We start from the raw sequence: 20,661 nt of genomic DNA, 5'->3' as shown, positions 1-20,661 counted from the left end.
TGACGGCGGCGGCCTCGGTCACGCCCGTCGTGTTGAGCGAGTGCTCTCATTGAACTGTGGTCTGCAGCAGATATGTCATCACTCGCAGCCTATCTGTCTTCATCTGAAGCAGCTCCAGAGACGAGCTGAGACTCATCGGAGACGTCTGATTGGTCAGAGAGTCAGTAGAGAGGAGCTGAGACTCATGGGATGGACAGGAGACGTCTAATTGGTCAGTAGAGACAAGCTGACCAACTCAGATGGTTTCCAGGTGTCTCAGTCAGACTCTTTGAGTCCATTTGCTCTTTTGTCTGGCTGTCATCTCTGGTGTGTAAAAATGGTAAAATATGGTAAAATATTCTGGATCCTTGTAGACCAGCTGATATAAACAAAGACTTAATCTTAATTTGTGAATGTGGATCATCAACGATCAATGATTCGTATCAGCAGCAAAAAAACGTGATGAGGGATGTAAAGGTTTTTTGCTCCTTTATTTATTTTGTGCTGATCTGATTTTTGATCCGATCTGAACCGTGAGTTTTAGGATCCGTTGATCCTATAGAGGTGTTTTTAAGATGATCGGCTCTAAACGACGTGTTCAGGTGATGATGTGTTCAGGTTAGATGTGTTCAGGTGATGATGTGTTAGAGTTAGATGTGTTCAGGTGATGATGTGTTAGGGTTAGATGTGTTGAGGTTAGATGTGTTGAGGTGATGATGTGTTTTGGTTAGATGTGTTCAGGTGAGGATGTGTTCAGGTTCGACGTGTTCAGGTGATGATGTGTTCAGGTGACGATGTGTTCACTGACAGGAGGCGACACAATAATCCACTCATTTGTCGGCTTAACTGGAACACTGATATCGACTGAAATGTCTATCACATGATGCTGTGCTGGCCCTGCTATCTGTCACACACACACACACACATCTCAGGCTGCATGCATCATAATGTTAACCATCTCTCCTCTGATTTCAACAGATTTATTTTTCACAATGATAACATAATTAAAACAAAAGTGTGCATGAGAGTTTAATCCTGATGGGGCAAAGATAATTCTAACCCTACAGATTGGGTCGTGAGTGACACGTTGCTGTTAAATGAGCTCATAAATTATGACGTCATGTCAGATCGGTGCATAGACTCACTGTGACCTGATCCAGCTTGTTTAGGCTGCATCAGAGTGGTACTCTACCTCTTGAACCCCCGACTTCCTGCCCCCTTTTGATTAAACAGCTTCGGTGGAGATGGACTCATCTGTCTCAAAGAATATTTACCTGCAACATTTATTCCTGTTTACAATCTTTACATTGTCAACGTGTTTAGAGGAACCAATGTAAAGTGTTTGTCCGGAGACGTCTTAAAGATGTTGGTCGACTGAAAGAATGAAAACTACTGCGTTTAAAATGAGCTGACTCTTGGATGAATGAAGCCGAGTCCTCCAAAGGAAAATGAGACGGTTCAGTAAACGTCTCTGGCCTCACAGCTTCTTCCGGCAGTTTGAAATAAGTTTGGAGCATCTTGTCTTCAGGGATTTGTTCCAGCAGAATAATGGAGAACTTCCTCCCCATCGTATTTAGCAACCACAGGGCCCATTTGATTCCATCACTGTGTTGTGGTCCCACGTTCCCTGAACACAACACATCAGTAATGTGCCAGATTGCCCCCCCACACACACACACCTTGTTAAATCCCACTTTGTTTGCGGCCCTCGTCCTCTGACAGTTAAAGAAGTGACGAATGGCCATTATTATGGAAAGAAGGTTACTTTTATACACGGCTCGCGGCACTGAGGGGGGTTCAGGCTGCTGCTCCATCAATGTCAGAGAAACTAATGATAAGATATCATAAGACACAGGACGACCATGTTAAGATGGAGTGGCCTCCCGCCGAGTTTCCATCAGCCGCAGTCTGTCTGTGCTCAGCATTCATCTTGATTCTGCATCTATTCGCACTTATTTTGCTTTACACCTGCAAAAATACATCAAACACTGGCAGCTTCTGTAGATTTATAAGAGGAAGAATCCGCTTGCACAGGAATAATGATGACAGAAGTGTCCTTTTCACTCTTTATTTCTGCACAACTTCACAGTAAACAGAGAAGCTGCTGTGTGTTTGCTGATCAAACTGTGACAGCGTCTGAACACTGCTGTCATATACAAGAGAAATATATAAAGTTAAGTCAAACACTTCTCACCTCAAAACAAACACAATGAATCACAGATAAACTGCAGGAGATTTCACAAACAGCTCTTTCTCTGCTTCTCTCGGCCTGATCCATCTGCTGCTGCATGAAAGCATTGATGTGATCTAGTTTGAGGATCTGATCCACGAATGTGAAGGTTTATCAGACAGACGCTACACGATAGGAGAACATCGACCAGGAATGAGGGTTAGGGTTAGTGAGTTTGAATGAATGTGATCTTCCAAAGTCTTTTTGGCTTCTTTTCCCTTCTCAGGATGATAATATTCCACCGTTGTGTTTAGCTTTTAAGTTTGAAAGTCACTGATATAAACAAACGGGTGTGCGGATGAATATGCAGGGTGGTTAGGTTTGGCCTGGATGTAGATCCCTCAGCTGGTTCGTTCCAGGAAGACTTGCAGTCAGAAACATAGACGAGCATCCAACTGAGGTGACGAGTGCAAGGTTAGAAGAATCAGTCGAACCACAACAAAGAATTGATCATAAATACTGCAGATTGAAATATACCAGAATTCAAGATTCAGGAAAGTCTTAGTTAAATATTGCAAAATACACAGTGTGTTTTCTTTATTTAAAACTGAAACCTTTGTTCCCTAACGTAAACCACAGACAGGACCTGAACCTCAGATTCTTGTTTTTAGAATCAAACTCCGGTCCATCAGACATGGAGCTCCACTCACAGACTGAAGAGCAAAAGCTGATGAGAAATGTGGGAAACTTTTAATCAGCGTGAAGCAGACAATGATAAGCTGTTAGTCCAAGGAGCCGCGCTGCATTCGGGGTCTGTAAAAGAACCCGGGGTCTCAGGATCCTCCTCTGATGGGTGGATTAGAGGCTCAGATTGTTTTCCTGCTGCAGTTTCATTGAAGTTTCCTCCGAATTAATTGAACGTGTGTGATGGTTAAACCCTAGAAAAACACTTTCAAACACGGAGTCTTAGTTTTCTCCAGATGACTCCCAAATGTGAGTCTGTGGTTTGTGATGTTTGAGGAGGATTTTGATTTAATTACCACACGCATGCATGAACGGGACGGAGCTGTGCTGCTTTTAAATCAAATTTAACATCAAAACAAAATCACATGCTAATCTTTTGATAATTGAATCCTTATTTATTAGGCAGCTTTTATTTGTTTAGTCACCAGCGAGGCGAAATGAAGTCCGGCTGCAAATATATGCAAAGACAAAATCAAGCCTCATGTTCTTTGACTATACAAATAAAACGAACTGATGAGTGTGAACAGAAAGATTTACTGTTCGCAGAATTTATTTCACTTCTAACATCCATCTCAACATTTATTTTCTTATTTCTGATATGATCATAAGATATCTGTATTTAAGCAAGTACTTGTCACTTACTGTGCCTTTAAAAAATAAGTTTAATGTGGTTCATGATTCACAAACGGTAATCATTTAGGTCTATCTGTTTAAAACCAATAACTAAGTACATTTACAAGTAGTTTTGAGGTACTTCTATTTGACTTGAGCGTTTCCATGTTCTGCTGCTGTGTACTCCACTACATAGTAGTTGTAGTAGTAGTAGCAGTAGTAGCAGTAGTAGCAGGAGCAGTAGTAGTAATAGCAGTTGTAGCAGTAGTAATAGTAGTAATAGTAGTAGCAGTAGGGGAGACTGTGGCTAAGTGGAGAGCAGGGCCGTCCTTCAATCAGAAGATTGGCGGTTCGATTCCCGGCTCCACTAGTCGCATGTTGCAGGTTGAACCCACCTTGGAGCAATGAGACTATATGATGTCTGCTATCAGTTTGTACACAAAAGGTGTCTTTGATGTCACATATCTGCTATGATGCCAATGTTTTGTGTTTACAGACAGAGACCCAGGTCGGTCCAGCAGCACTGAAATGTATTCATATAATATGTATAATATACATACACAAGTCTCATCTCACAGACAGATTTGACTTCTTCACAGTCAACGGCGTCTCTTTAGAAGCCGTCCTGACGACTGTGCTGTGTAAAGACCATTATTCCATTTTGTCCCACACCGTCTTCTGTCTTTATTATTGCATAACAGAGGAGTAAATACGACAGATTTATCCTCTCTAATGACTTCCCTCCCTCCCCGCCATGCTCCGGTTTGATGAATGTGTCCAAGCTGAAACGCAGAGGGAGGACGACGCAATGTGACAAAACAACAACGGGCAGAAACCAAAAAGCTTGTGGAGAGATCACGGGAGAATTGTAGAAGGAGCGTCTTGTGTATCAGAAACATTAGGAATGTAATGTGCTATTACTCTGTGAGCTGCCAGCCTTCGTCCTCCAGGCTGATAATAGAGCTGGGCTTTCCTGGACTCGTCTGCAAGCGAACAAACCGCCACGATAAGGGCCCTCGACACGCCGCCGCCTTAATACCAACCGCGCCCGCCGCTTCTCTGACAAAAAGTGACGTCGTCTGGAGAGCAAAGCAATCAGCCGACCTGGTATTACGGAGCATTTATGTGTGAGTGAGCTCCGCCACAGCAAATCTTGACCTTAAAGAAGCCCGTTATTCCATTTCTCTTCCAGACAACTTGGTAACTCCCTGTGAGAGCGGCAGCCGGTGGGGATTTCCTGCAGGTGATCTGTGGGTTTAATTCACTGATTCACCAATCTGTTTCCTAGCAGCAGAAATACAGGAGCAAAGACTCTGACATGTTGATATATGATCCGACACAAACACAAAGCTTCTGTTCGTCAGAGTAAATACTCCTGAGATCAGCTGCAGAGCTGCACAGATAAATGGAAAGGTGAGTAAACTGTGAACTGAGGATCGCCAACCAGAAACACTTCATAACCTTTCAGACAGATTTTACTGTGGAGTCCACAAACGGGTCCTTTTAGTTTCAGAAGATGAACCAACGTTTATTTTAAAGGTAGAAGACGACATTAAACATCAGTTCCAGCAACACGAATATGTAGAACATAAAAACACTGAGTTAAATGTCTGCTGGTTTTTGTTTACTGAAGAAGTTAAAAATGACGCTTTCAGGTGGTGAAATCTGAATGTGAGAGCTTGAACAATAAAGTTGTTCTGTATATTACAAGTATAATAATAATAATAATAATAACAATATACAAGTTTAATATACAGAATAGGGCTGCACGGTGGTGTAGTGGCTAGCACTGTCACCTCACAGCAAGAGGGGCCCGGGTTCAATCACTGACCCGGGTGGTCCTTCTGTGTGGAGTTTGTACATTCTCCCCGTGGCAGCGTGGGTTCCCTCCAGGTTCTCAGGCTTCCTCCCATAGTCCAAAGACATGCAGCTTAGGTTATTTGGAGACTCGAAATTGCCTGTAACCCTAATCCGTAGATGTGAGCGTGAATGTTTGTCTGCCGCTACATGTGCCCTGCGACCCTGAATAGAATAAGCGGTTTGGATATTGGAATGGAATTTACAGAACATGATGAGTAGTTCTGCTCAGATTATAAAGTCTCCATCGGACATGAAACTCTCATTGAAAGAGTTACAACTAAATATCTGGTAATTTAATAAAAAAGCCAAACATACAAATCTGTAAAACTACAACTCCTATACGGTGCATTTCACAAACAAAACATCCAATCAGAGAGCTTCAAATTCTGACCAACAGAACAAGAACCTGCGTGATGACAAAATGAGTTTGTAACCCTTCAGGAACACAAAGTGAGAAAAACCAACTGAAGTCACTTCATTGTTCAGCAGACTTCAGGCTCTCAGACAGACGTACAGACGTGATCAGTATGGAGCTCATGTTCTAACTGTTCATGCTCCTTTATTCACTGATGGACATCCGATGGACATAATCTCCACCAGAGTCACAAACACAAGCAGCTCAAACTGACCGATCCCGGCTGTGACTCGCTGTGACTCGTGAACGCAGAAGAACAAATTAAGCTGAAGGCTCATCAACCTCAGCAACCTGAGGTCAGCTGCGTCAGGGCTGACGTCATACATCATCAGGACTTTAGATTTGAGATTTTAGACGTCCTGCTTTCCCTTCAATACGTTACATCTTTACAACATGTGATTGTTAGTAAAACATTTATATCTCCAAAATGTGAAGTCTGAAGGAAATCTGGATAATTAGATTTAATTTAATCTGAGGACTTTTCATGTCCTTCCATCTTCCCTCATTCTCTCTTTTGTGTCGTCCTTCATTGTTTTCTTTATCGCTTGTCTTTTTCAAATGAAAGACAAATAATGTTTCCCCTGACGACTCATTTAAACTCTACTTACGATACTTTTACTTTCATCAACCTCGTGAGGAGACTAGTAACTGAAAGGATCATGTTTCACCGTTGCATTGTAAACTCCCCGGGGTTGACTCAGACGTTGAGGTAACAGCATCGTGTCGGCCATTAGAGCTGTGGACTCAGAGCTCAGAGGAGATGGCCTCATTTCCTCCTCCGTCCTCCTTCTGGGACCACGAGCAGCAGTTTATGTGATTTCTCTCTGAGAGTCCCCATAAGTGCAGCAAATATCCCCCTTTAAACCCCGTGAATTGTAAAACACGATACTCTGATATTTCCTCTTTTTAAAAAGCTCAGCTATCACCGCCCGCCATCCGAGGAGATGGGCTAATTAAATTGGTACTTCTTACAAGTCTTACTCAATAAATCTGAATAAATTAACAAGGCATTACTAAGGCTGCTACATTAAATTTGCATAGTGCATTTAATGAATATGCAACCACGAGTGGAAAGGTCTGCCACTGTGAACCCCGGTGAATTAGCATAACTACTTCCAGCATGTTTCTTAAATAATGCTCTCATTTGCACATCACTGAGTTGGCTAATTCTGGCTTCGGCGAGGGCGGCCTCGTAATTAAAGAATCCCACTTTAATTTTTAATGAAGTTTATGTTACATCAATCCTGACAGTAATGAGGGGGATGTGGAAACAAAAAGGCTGCTAATAATTAGATTCACAAACCAGTTTGAGGGATCATAACTCCTGAGGAGGAATTACATGAGTAATTATTAATTAAATATTCATAGTATTGTACAGAAGAGGCGGCGGTGATGGCGGCGCAGGCAGAGCCCAGATGCCAAACGGCTTTTATCTGTGAAGGACTTGAGAGGCTCATAACGGAGCTCCAGACTGTCATTAATTATAATGACCCCTAAAACAAAAACAGGCTGTAATTGGTGGTCGTCTGTGGCATTGTGATGTCAGCTGGTGGCTTCAGATTCCAGCAGACTTTACTCTGCTCTGACTCATCCCATCATCTCATGAGGCTTCATTCTATTCTCTGAAGACAATCAGCCAATGAAAGAGTCTCATTTTGTCCTGTTCACTTCTCACACAGACTCATTAAAGGAAGCATTTAGAATCTTCTTTAAAAACTAATTCTCTTTACATCCTGACGGCAAATCAACAAATCAAATGCTCTGACAAACAAATAAAAACAAATCTGTGCCTGTCGCAGAAATGAACCGTCCAATCATATAAATTCAGCATTTAATGAGTGGACGGGCTTCCTGTCTTCCTACCTGTCTACCTACCTGTCTGTCCATATTCGTACCTGTTTGTCCATCTTCTTACCTGTCTGTCCACCTTCTTACCTGTCTGTCCACCTTCTTACCTGTCTACCTATCTGTCTGTCTGTCCACCTTCCTACCTGTTTACCTACATGTCTTTCTACCTGTCTACCTCATTGTAGTAACAATAACGGCAGCCATGTTAGTTGTTTACGTTCTTATTATTATTCTGGGGGAGTGTCTTTGGAGACCTGAAGGGACAAAGTGTCTTTGTAGACCTGAAGGGTCAAAGTGTCTTTGGAGACCTGAAGGGTGAAAGTGTCTTTGGAGGTCTGAAGGGTGAAAGTGTCTTTGGCGGTCTGAAGGGTCAAAGTGTCTTTGGAGGTCTGAAGGGTCAAAGTGTCTTTGGAGGCCTGAAGGGTGAAAGTGTCTTTGGAGGTCTGAAGGGTCAAAGTGTCTTTGGAGGTCTGAAGGGTCAAAGTGTCTTTGGAGACCTGAAGGGTCAAAGTGTCTTTGGAGGTCTGAAGGGTCAAAGTGTCTTTGGAGGTCTGAAGGGTCAAAGTGTCTTTGGAGGTCTGAAGGGACGGACTGTCAGTGTTGAAGACTTGGAGACTTCTGCCTACGTGAAACATGACAAAGAGACACAACTAGAAACTTTAGGAACCATGTTTCCCGTCAGAGGACAAATGGGTGGTGGACCTGCATTTTATTTTGAAGGACCTGTGTGACAGAAAAAAACACAACAGGGTAATAACCAACTAAAAGCCTGTCAGGCAGCTGCTTGTGGATAAAATTATGTGTTGGAGTGACGGTTCTCTCAGCAGGTGTTTGTCTCTCTGCTTCACACTGGTTTTGCTCTGAGAATACTAATATTGTAAAAAGTACAAGTAGAGTGGATTTTACTAGTTTGTTTGTAGCATGCTGATTTTTTGACGTGTCACTGCGGGTTCATGTGTGTCAACTCTCCAGAAAAGCTGTTTAATCACATTTTCTTGACCTCTGTCTGTGTGTTGCAGTTTACTGTGGATGTGTTGGCCTCCTAAGAGTGCTTTTGTAAAATACATTATTCGCCCTCTAGCTAGGGGTTAGATGTTCAGATGGCTCACAACTCCGAGAGACAGAGCGCAATTATGTCCCGCCCTGGAAGGGAAAACAATTCATGACTCTACATTGACTTTGTATTGAGCGAAGGTGCCTCTTTGTCACTTTCGTCTGCCAGCAAACAACAGAAACATGCCGGTAGATGGACCACAAACAGTGTAAAGAACCAGAACTAAGTTATTATATCACTGTGTGGTGGGATGGACTACCAACAGAGTACAGAACCACCTGAATGTAAACGTGAAGTCTTTTCTATATAATATATATCTTAAAGTATCTGTTCACTTCACATGACGGTAAACATGTGAAGTCTGTGTGTTATCACGTGTTTCATGTAAAGAGGTGTCAGATGCTCGGAGGCCCATTCAGAGCGGCCACTTGCTGCCATTTCTAAAAGTTAATTTGAAAGGTAATGAGTGCTGAGCTCCCTGCTAATTCACCAGCGGTGGAGGAGGGCCATCCTGTCTTTTCTCATTACAGACTTGTGAAACATTGTCATTGCTCGTGTATTTAATTGAGCTGCAGAAGTGCAACATCAGGAGGACTTGGGGATAAATAAGCAGCATTCCCATTGGTCCCACTGAGGAGCTATTGATGTTCCATAAATCCCAGTCAGGAGAAATTTAATTGAGTTATACCACGCTGAATTACCTTTCATCTAAATGGCATCCAGGTCCAAGCAAATGGAATAATTAGGCCCGGCCAAAATGTTATGGAGTGTTATCCCGAGTGACACGGTTGGCAGATATTCATGGCTGTGATGCACTCCATTGGCAGCATTTACCAAGAAGCATATGAGATGAGAAGGCCGAGCAGGGAGCACTTCAACAACACACAAACACACACACACACACACAGTATATATATACATACACCACTCATTCGTGCAGCTCATTGTACGAACACCCAGAACTTTGATAATTACCAGCTAACAAAAAGCACTGAACTGAACTACCATAAGAGCTAATCCGAAGTAGTATCCGAAAGGTTCCTCTGACACAAAGGCTCACTAGCCAACCGCTCACTAGCCAACCAAATTGTCCACAGAAATCCGCAAAAAGGCAGCTAGACTACAACTCAACCCACTCAACCAAGGCATGAGCTGTAGCGCTTATGTTCCCGAAAGGTAACAGGCCAAGCTGCCAACTTGCCTGTCACCACACAAACACAACGTACAATTCACCACATCCCTCCTTTATCTACCGACTTGCTTACCCTATGAACTGTTAATACCTACTGCACACTGTGCAGCAGCAGTCTTCAGGTTCTCAGGTTAAACACCTGCAAGGTAACTGGGTCAACTACCCAGACACCCAACAGGCTGTGCAATGCTCTGATTAGTCCAGAATTACCCAGAAACATCCAGAACATGACCATGATCACAAAAACAAAACATGCAGTTAGCAGGAAACACGTGAAACTATAGTTTCCCTCAGTAAAGCCAGGAACAGCGAACGCTTCAACAGTGCTCCAATAACTCCTTCAAAGAATTCCTCCACAGAAACCATAGCAGAGGAAACAAACTTCGACTGCCTGAACACACAAAAAATAAGCTGATCCGTACAGAATTCAACACACTTACAGCAGGAACAGCCCATACACAGCTATCACTGCAGCCCCGTCCCTCTGACTGCCTAACCAGAACTAAGTAAGCTCCCCCTAGTCTCCAGGTGCTACTTGTGGTGGGTACTTACGCACTAAAACCCACAGGCCCGGTAAAGCAACCAGGAACTCACCACCCATCTGTAGCTGCGGAAGTGCCCCCGAGACAACTGCTCCAACCACTTTCATCACCACACTATAGAAACCCCCCAACGAACTCCAAAGGGAATCTGCTCTTCAACCTAACAGGAACAGACCAGCAATTTAATCACGCTGTATACAGGGCCAACCGAACTCTGTTCCACAAAAATCATCAGCATATCACAGCTCGGTGACACAAACACTCCTCAGGAAGACTAATCACTACAGCTGGTCACAATAACCCAAAACAGGAAAACAGCCTACTCACCACAGTCGTCCATGTCTCCCAAACAACCAGACAGCACATCTCACTTACCACTATAACTGGTCAATCAAGGTAGGATGAGCCCCCATATGTTACAACCCGGCTCAAAGGCTGTAACATAAGGGAGACGAGACCAGAGGAAAAAGTAATAAATATACATTTATTTAAGAACAAATCATCAAACTAAACGAAACAAACAATCAATCAATCAATCAATCAATCAATCAATCAATCAATCAATCAATCAATCAATCAATCAAAACAAATACGCAGCCGTGTCAGCCAAGGAAGTCACAGCCAAAGAGGAGGGGCAGCCTTTATAGCTGGTACCAAACCAGGCTCAGGTGTTGCTCATCAGTGGCCGATTAACATCCTGAAATACAAACTGACAGGAAACAGGACACAGACCCCTAGTGGAAGGGAGGGGTCGTCACAATATATACATGTACATGTACATACACAAAGCCCCATGGGTTACATTCAATATGTTTCATCAGATTTAGTTCCAGTGGGTTTCTTCCCAAACCTTAAACAGCCCATGTCTTCACCATGGAAGCAACCTGACCTTAACCTGGAGCTTTCAAGTGTATCACATGACTGTCGTCAGCCAATGGATTTGGGTCATTGTAGATGTTTGAACTTCCATTGGGGAACACTTTACAGACTTGTTGTAAATTTATATCTGCCGAGGAAGCTCATGTAATACGACAGAAAGCTCCAGAACCAGGGCCATTGCTGCATCTCTACCAGAGACACCAACACGTGGTCGTTTCATAGCGTTCCTTTAAAGAGTCAATGACAGCCTCTTTAATCACGTGTACAGATGTAAAGCCTGGTGGAGTCATAATCTCTTAACGAGAACCGACGCCTCATTCGCTGCTCTTCACAGACGCTAATCGCCTCCCTAATTAGTAGCTCTCCTGAAGAATGCCGCTCGTTTACTAATTAGCCGCCAATTTGCTTAATCAGCGGTTTAATTGAAGTAATGGGCTCCTGAACACAGAGAATCACTTGAGCGTGAGCGGGCCCGGACTCACTGCTATGAATTGAACTAGCGATCCTGGCCCCGTTGGTGCCTTGCTTCACAGAGATCCAGACAAAGCAAAGCAGAACGTGATAAACCCGTCAATCTTTTTTTGACCCACATTTTTTCTGTTTCAACATTTTCTACCCAGTTTTTGCCTTTCAGGCCTCAATCAATGGACTGGTGGAAGTGGAGTGCTGCCTGAGAGACACTACTCATGGTAGAAAAACTATATATATACTATATACTGTACTATATAACTATATATTTCTTTGCAAAATTAATCTTTTCATTTTTGTTATTTACTTTTAATTTTCTTCTAGAAACTAGCATCAGTCAAAGACAAGAGAGTGAAGATGATCTTTTATTGGAGAACAATATCAATCAAGTTTTGATCAAATAAATGACCCTCACTGCTACTGAAGACCTGTGAGGGGGTCAGGAGTGTATGCTCGACCTATGACCTTTCCTCTGAGCGTACAGAACCCCTCTAATGTTGCCTGCTAATGTCTGTGACGGTCTAACGTACCTTCACACAAAGGTTCGTATGATATCTTACGAAAAGTTACGACTCGTTTTGGTGTGAAAGTTTGCAACACGTGTCAAATTCTGCTCGTAACATGAATACAGTGTTTTCAAAATAAACTTCCGTCTTCACAGGAAACAACTCCGTTAGGTTTATTCAACAAAACGACTTAGTTAGGTTTCGGAAAAGAAGGTGGATTGAGTTAAAATAACTACAGAAATGCCGTTACTGAACTTGAGTTGGCTTCTCGTTTCTCATGAGGAACGAACGGCTGTTTGTTTTTTATAATCATAAACTATACTTTTGACTTGTTATCATGTTTTGCTCTGATGACATCCACCAGAGACTTGAAGAGAGACAACTGTCAGTCACGTAACATTAAGTGCAATTTGTTCACTAAAAAAACAGTGTTGAAATGTCGGTGATTTGTAAAAAGGAGAAAATATCTGCAGAAAGTATTTCCTGTTTAAGTGTAAAAGTTGTGGATAAAAGCAGAACCGTGAATAAACGAGGACGTATGAAGCATGACGAGTGTGTGGAGACACCTTCCTCACATTTTACATAAAGCAACCACAAATGGTCTTTTAGTCACCTCTTCTTCTTATGCAGCACTTTAATGTATACATACATCAATACATACAGTATATATATATCTATATATATATACATGTCCAACCCTATTTGTGCTATTCACAAAACAGGAGTCGGTAGAAACACGCTTGTTTTATTTAGACTTTTTAAAGATTAAACAAATGTATTTGATGAGAGTATTAGAAGAAGAGGTATTAACAGGACCACATACTGTTGTCCAAGATGGTGCCCCCCCCCCCCCCCTTTAGTCGAATTGGTTTGAGTCCACAGTTTGCTAACCCTAACCCGGCTCCCTGTTGGTTTAATCCAGCTCTGGATTGAAGCTGCTGAACATGTAGAGGACCGTCCATGTAACTGGTTCCACAGCTTTTCTCTCCTCCTCCTAATATATCAGCAGCCACCAAAGGGGGGGGGGGGGGTAGATGGCGTGCTGGGTGGTAACGGCCATGACACATTCAGTGGCACCCATTCATTTATTTCACAATAAGGGCCTATTTTACCTGCGGCGGCAGCGGCAGCAGCGAGGGGTCGTCATTAATCCGTCACAAATTGGAGCCTCGGCGGTGCTCGAAGAGTCAACACCAGAGGAAATCACACAGGTTCATGTTCTCTAGTTGGATGTTTACCTGAACGCTGAGCTCATCATGGTGTGTGGTTACCCAACTCTAACCAGTAAACACACACATTGGAACTTCTATTTCCTCTCTGACATCTAAATTAAAATGATGGTTATGTGACGTCTGTCCGTCTGTGTGTGTGTGACGTCTGTCCGTCTGTGTGTGTGTGACGTCTGTCCATCTGTGTGACGTCTGTCCATCTGTGTGTGTGTGAGACGTCTGTCCATCTGTCTGTGAGACATCTGTCCGTCTGTGTGTGTGTGAGACGTCTGTCCATCTGTCTGTGAGACATCTGTCTGTCTGTGTGTGTGACGTCTGTCCGTCTGTGTGTGACGTCTGTCCGTCTGTGTGTGACGTCTGTCCGTCTGTGTGTGTGAGACGTCTGTCCGTGTGTGTGTGTGAGACGTTTGTCGGTGTGTGTGTGTGTGAGACGTCTGTCCGTCTGTGTGTGAGACGTCTGTCCGTCTGTGTGTGACGTCTGTCCGTCTGTGTGTGTGTGAGACGTCTGTCCGTCTGTGTGTGACGTCTGTCTGTATGTGTGTGAAACGTCTGTCCGTCTGTGTGTGAGACGTCTGTCCGTCTGTGTGTGTGTGAGACGTCTGTCCGTCCGTGTGTGTGTGAGACGTCTGTCCGTCTGTGTGTGTGTGAGACGTCTGTCCGTCTGTGTGTGTGTGAGACGTCTGTCCGTCTGTGTGTGTGAGACGTCTGTCAGTGTGTGTGTGTGTGTGTGACATCTGTCCGTCTGTGTGTGAGACGTCTGTCCGTCTGTGTGTGTGAGACGTCTGTCCGTCTGTGTGTGAGACGTCTGTCTGTGTGTGTGTGTGACATCTGTCTGTCTGTGTGTGAGACGTCTGTCCGTGTGTGTGTGTGTGACATCTGTTTGTCTGTGTGTGTGACGTCTGTCCGTGTGTGTGTGTGACATCTGTCTGTCTGTGTGTGAGACGTCTGTCCGTGTGTGTGTGTGTGACATCTGTTTGTCTGTGTGTGTGACGTCTGTCCGTCTGTGTGTGTGTGACGTCTGTCCGTCTGTGTGTGTGAGACGTCTGTCCGTCTGTGTGTGAGACGTCTGTCCGTCTGTGTGTGACGTCTGTCCGTCTGTGTGTGTGTGACGTCTGTGAGTGTGTGAGACGTTTGTCCGTCTGTGTGTGTGAGACGTCTGTCCGTCTGTGTGTGTGACGTCTGTCCATCTGTGTGTGTGAGACGTCTGTCCGTCTCTGTGTGTGTGTGAGACGTCTGTCCGTCTGTGTGTGAGACGTCTGTCCGTCTGTGTGTGTGTGAGACGTCTGTCCATCTGTGTGTGTGAGACGTCTGTCCGTCTGTGTGTGTGAGACGTCTGTCCGTCTGTGTGTGTGAGACGTCTGTCCGTCTGTGTGTGTGTGATGTCTGTCCGTCTGTGTGTGGCGTCTGTCCGTCTGTGTGTGTGAGACATCTGTCCGTGTGTGTGTGAGACGTCTGTCCGTGTGTGTGTGAGACGTCTGTTCGTCTGTGTGTGTGATGTCTGTCCGTGTGTGTGTGAGACGTCTGTTCGTCTGTGTGTGTGATGTCTGTCCGTGTGTGTGTGAGACGTCTCTCCGTGTGTGTGACATCTGTCTGTCTGACGTCTGTCCATGTGTGTGTGTGTGAGAGACGTCTGTCCGTGTGTGTGTGAAGTCTGTCCATGTGTGTGTGTGTGAGACGTCTGTCCGTGTGTGTGTGAAGTCTGTCCATGTGTGGGTGTGTGAGACGTCTGTCCGTGTGTGTGTGAAGTCTGTCCATCTGTGTCTGTGTGTTTGACATCTGTCCGTCTGTGTTTGACGTCTGTCCGTCTGTGTGTGTGTGACGTCTGTCCGTCTGTGTGTGACGTCTGTCCGTCTGTGTGTGTGTGACGTCTGTCCGTCTGTGTGTGACGTCTGTCCGTCTGTGTTTGACGTCTGTCCGTCTGTGTGTGACATCTGTCCGTCAATGTGTGTGTGACGTCTGTCCGTCTGTGTGTGTGTGTGACGTCTGTCCGTCTGTGTTTGACGTCTGTCCGTCTGTGTGTGTGATGTCTGTCCGTGTGTGTGTGTGACGTCTGTCCGTCTGTGTGTGAGACGTCTGTCCGTGTGTGTGTGAGACGTCTGTCCGTGTGTGTGAGACATTTGTCCGTGTGTGTGTGTGTGACATCTGTTTGTCTGTGTGTGTGACGTCTGTCTGTCTGTGTGTGTGTGTGACATCTGTTTGTCTGTGTGTGAGACGTCTGTCCGTCTGTGTGTGAGACGTCTGTCTGTGTGTGTGTGAGACGTCTGTTCGTCTGTGTGTGAGACGTCTGTTCGTGTGTGTGTGTGTGAGACGTCTGTCCATGTGTGTGAAGTCTGTCCGTGTGTGAGTGTGTGAGACGTCTGTCCATGTGTGTGTGAAGTCTGTCCGTGTGTGAGTGTGTGAGACGTCTGTCCGTGTGTGTGTGAAGTCTGTCCATCTGTGTCTGTGTGTTTGACATCTGTCCGTCTGTGTGTGTGTGAAATCTGCTACTTTCTTTGTCCCCTGAGGATGAACTCCAACTGATCAGCTCTCCGTCTGCCTCCAACAATACAGCGCTGTGTGTGTGTGTGGTCTGCCTCCTTTCAAACTCGGGGTGCAGCTGAAGTGTCGGGGGATGATGAGGTGCGTGCTGAAGCACCTCCGCCACCGCTGCTACTCTGCAATTTAACACACACACACACACACACACATTCATTTGAAGCTGAGGATTATTGTAGTTCTCAGTCAGCTGCTTCACCAAACTGAAAGTGTTTCCAGATCTTTAAAGATCATGTTTTAGGAAAACAAATCAGTCAGATCAAACACACATATATATAATATAAATATACATATAATGTCTAATTATTGTGTAGAATATTATATCCATATATGTGTATAATATTATACATAATATATGTATATAATGTAATATACATTATAATATATTAGGAGGAGGTTGAGCAGCGTCTCATCTGTGGAGCAGAAATACTCTGAGGGACAAACATGAAAACAGAAGTGAACTGAAGGAAATAACGGACTTATCTTCATCATCTTCATCATCTTCTCTGTAGAGTCAAGTTATCAGACGAGTTCAAACAAAGACTGTAGAAGATGAGTCTCTGCACACACCCACACACACACAATAATAACACACTCATTTAAATCCTCCTGTAAACTAATTGACAGTATAATGAATATTCTCAACCTGTTTATAATAATAACAATAATAACTACACCAATAATAAACATCATAATAATAATAATTATCGTCATAACTAATATTATTTTGTTCTAATTGTTATTTGATTTGTTGTTAATATTTTAAGTAGATGAATAATCAACTAAACTCTGCCGGATCCTTTAACATGAAATTAGTTATAATTGTATTATAAATAAGCATATATACATTTAGAATATTAGTGTTCACAATTGTGTTTTAAGGATTACATAATTATGTGTATTATTGTTATTTCATTCAATAAATAATTGTAAATATATAAATATCAGACAGAGTTTTGTTTGTTTATTTAAATCTACATCAGATGATTCAAACTGACACTGTTCATAAAAGTCTACATTACAATAACAACGAAATGAAGTGCAGTTAAAGACAAAAACAACACAACAAAAGCAGTAATTAGTTTGTAATTAAGTTATATTTTAACAATAAGAAAAATGCATAAAAGCAAAACGGTTTTCTGAATAATAATATTATTATATTATATATTTTTAATATAGAACATATACTATATTCTATTATAAAATGATTTCATTATTTTAGTTGTCATAATGTTCAGAGTCTCTGTGGTGTCGGACCGTGTCTACCCCCCCCCCCCCCCCCCCCGCACCGTCTCCGCATCCTGAACGCGCAGATCATCAGCTGCTGACAGGTCAGAGGTCAGACATCCGTCCTCTGGGAATATTAAAACCTTCAGATCCTCTAACACCCAAACTGTCATTTATTTAATAAATAAACATAAATATTATCAGATGCTTTTATTTCATGTCTAACTCTTAACTGTTTTATTGATTCATTTGTTCGTCTCTACAATCAGACAAAAATTAACTCTCACAGAAAATGAAATTATTAGACATTATGAGATGCTATTTATTATTGTGTGATACTAATTATAATAGTGCTAGTTAGGATAGCAATAACTAATGTCCATGCTTTATGCTTTGATTTATAATAAGAATAAATGATTATAATTCATATTATTATTGCTGTTTTGTTATTATTATTATTATTATTAAAGCAGTATTAGTAGCATTAGAATTATTACTTATGACAGTCTCGTTGACCAACCTCCCGCATGCGTGTGTGCGGACTTGTGGTTACGGAAATTGTCAAATATAATATTTTGAAACAGAAAACAATAATAACCGAAAGAACTCGACTTCAAACTGTCGCTCTGATTAAAATGCAGTTTCATTTAACAGCTATGATTCTAACTTTTTCTGATATAAATTGTAAATTGTTATAATTGTAATTATAATTATAATAAACCCGAAACAACCTAAAAATAAAATAAACGAATAAAAGGTGTTGAAATAAAACGTTCTCTTATGATTTCATCATGAATGATTTAAATCTTTGAGAGACAAACGAGACGTTTCATTAAATGTAAAACAAGTTCATTTAAATGTCTTCATGCGTTCATCATTTAATGTCAGTGTGACGTCAAATGAAAAGCCTTAAAATATTTCTTACAACAATCAAAGTGAAGAAGAAGAGTTTAACAGAATTATAGGTTTTATTCAGTGGAATAAAAAAAAGAAATTCAGTTTGGATCAATTCAGCCGAAATAAAAAGAACTTAAGAAAGTGAATGATGAGATAATCCATGCGTTCACATGTGTTTTTAAATTATTCTTCATCTTAAGGATCATTTTTCAGCTTCAGGTCGGAGCTGAAAAAACGAAACAGACAAACGAGATGAAACAGAAACAAAGCAAAGTGTCTTAAAGCCGCTCAAACAGCAGCTCTCAGCGGATCTATTTGTCAATGTAAATTGGTGAGAGGCCCCCACGCGCTCCTCAGTCCACAAACACACACACACACACGCGCGCGCACACACACACACACACACACACACACACACACACACACACACTGTGCGTCAAAATGTTGCTAAACACACCAACATACCTCCACAGACCGCTCCGACACAAACATCCCCGAGATGCAGCTTCTTTGCTCGGCTGAGCTCTTTTTGTCGCCGCGGCTTCAAAGTGACTTGTTTTGGCACAGCGCGTGCATGTAAATATAGGTGTAAATGAAACCACATCGTGCCCACGCCCCCCCCCCCCCCCTCCCCCCTCCTGGCTGTGATCATGTGATGGTAAAGAAGTTGCCCATTAATGAAGCACCTCTCCGGGGGTCTTTCTGCTCATGTCACCGCCGTCCAGCCGGCAGACGGGACAGACCGGGAGAGGACATGGAGGAGGCAGCAGCAGCCGCTTAGCGCAGCTCAGCAGCGGGGCATGAAGAGGGGACCCGCAGCGGGCAACAGGAATCAGAGGAGGAACCAGCTTCTTCAACTTTTCCTCAACTTCAAGGCGGAGTTGCGACTCCAGCTGAGTGCGTAAAAGACGGGACCATGCGTGCCAAATACAATTATTTTCGTGCGTAACGGTGTTTTCAATAGTTGGAACTGTTTGGACAAAGTTAGTAAAAAGTATTTTCTGCTCTCTACAGACGGAGACTGAACTGGTTTCAGTGAACGATGCCTCGCCCGGGGAGGAACACGTACAGCGACCAGAAGCCTCCGTACTCCTACATCTCCCTCACGGCCATGGCCATCCAGAGCTGCCCGGAGAAGATGCTCCCTCTCAGTGACATTTACAAGTTCATCATGGACCGGTTCCCGTACTACCGGGAGAACACGCAGCGGTGGCAGAACTCCCTGCGGCACAACCTCTCCTTCAACGACTGCTTCATCAAGATCCCTCGCAGACCGGACCAGCCCGGGAAGGGCAGTTTTTGGGCTCTGCACCCGAGCTGCGGTGACATGTTTGAGAACGGAAGTTTTCTGCGGCGCAGGAAGCGCTTTAAAGTGGGCGGCATGTTGGTCACGGACCCGCTGGCTCCCAGCAAGCCGCAGGACACCACCCACTACCTGCAGCAGCAGGCCAAGCTGCGACTCAGCGCGCTGCACGCTGCCGCGCACCTCCCGCAGATGTCGGGCGGATACAACCTGAGCTCCGTGACGCAGCCGTCCAGCTTCAAACACCCGTTCGCCATCGAGAACATCATTGCCAGAGAGTACAAGATCCCCGGCGGACTGACGGCCTTCTCCACCAGCGGGTACCCGCTCCACAACCAACTGACCCCGGCTTGGCCGCACATGTACGGCTCCGGGATGATAGACACCGCAGCTCCAATCTCCATGGCCAGCGACTACTCGGCCTACGGCATGCCGCTCAAGTCCATCTGTCACGGCGGACAGACTCTGCCCGCCTTCCCGGTGCCCATCAAACCCACGCCCACCTCGATGCCCACACACATCCCGGCTTTCCTGGCGAACTCTCCCCAGTCTCTGAGCCCCACGTCCCCGCAGACAGCCACCGGACAGAGCAGCCCGGTGGCGCCCGGAGAGGCGCTGTCGTCCTCGGCCTCCACGGCGCTGCAGTCCGCGGTGGCGGTGCACTGACGGAGATCTGATTGACTCTTTGAAAGAGAAATGACAAACAGCGTTTCATCTCCGGGACAAACGTGAGGATGTTCGTTAATTATTAGGATATTTTTCATCCTTCACAGCCTCCAGCCTGAACATGTGAAGAAACAGCAGGTTGGCCTCTAACCTCCAGTAAACGTTTGATTTGGTGGACTGGTTTCGGTCCACGTGACTCCCGGTTACCGGTCGTGTTCGTGTCGTGACAAATTATTCCGGATCTTTTGTGTTTGCAGCCTTTTCTTCTCAAAGTGAAAGAAAACTCTCAGATTAATGATTCTTTGAGACAAAAGTTCAACCAAAAGGAAATTCCTTCTTCTCCAAAAGTGTTCAGCAATTATTAATAAAAAACAAAAAGATTAAAGTCTGAAAGAAAAGTGAAAATATTCGGATAACAAAGTCTTTTTTCGAAAGATTCTTTTTTTTTTAAATAATCAATATGAACAATCAGAGGAGAAGAGAAATAAGACTTGAAATCATATATTTATGTCAGAGCTGCTTATTTAAACAGAAA

The 20,661-nt window shown here is 43.8% G+C and overlaps 1 protein-coding gene across 1 annotated transcript; it reads left to right on the top strand.

Moving 5' to 3' along the window:
* Positions 1-19,199: 19,199 nt before the first annotated feature.
* On the top strand, positions 19,200-20,126 carry LOC306788181 (forkhead box protein B1-like; the record flags this gene model as incomplete). The annotated part of the gene is made up of 1 exon (XM_079283581.1): positions 19,200-20,126. One exon carries the CDS (start codon positions 19,200-19,202, stop codon positions 20,124-20,126), a length of 927 nt encoding a protein of 308 aa, XP_079139707.1.
* Positions 20,127-20,661: the final 535 nt, after the last annotated feature.

The sequence above is a fragment of the Melanostigma gelatinosum genome (genome assembly GCF_949748355.1).
Source record: "Melanostigma gelatinosum genome assembly, chromosome: 2".
In the NCBI taxonomy this organism is placed as follows: Eukaryota; Metazoa; Chordata; class Actinopteri; order Perciformes; family Zoarcidae; genus Melanostigma; species Melanostigma gelatinosum.
Note: the sequence above shows the minus strand (reverse complement) of the source record. Positions and strands in the feature narration are given on the sequence as shown.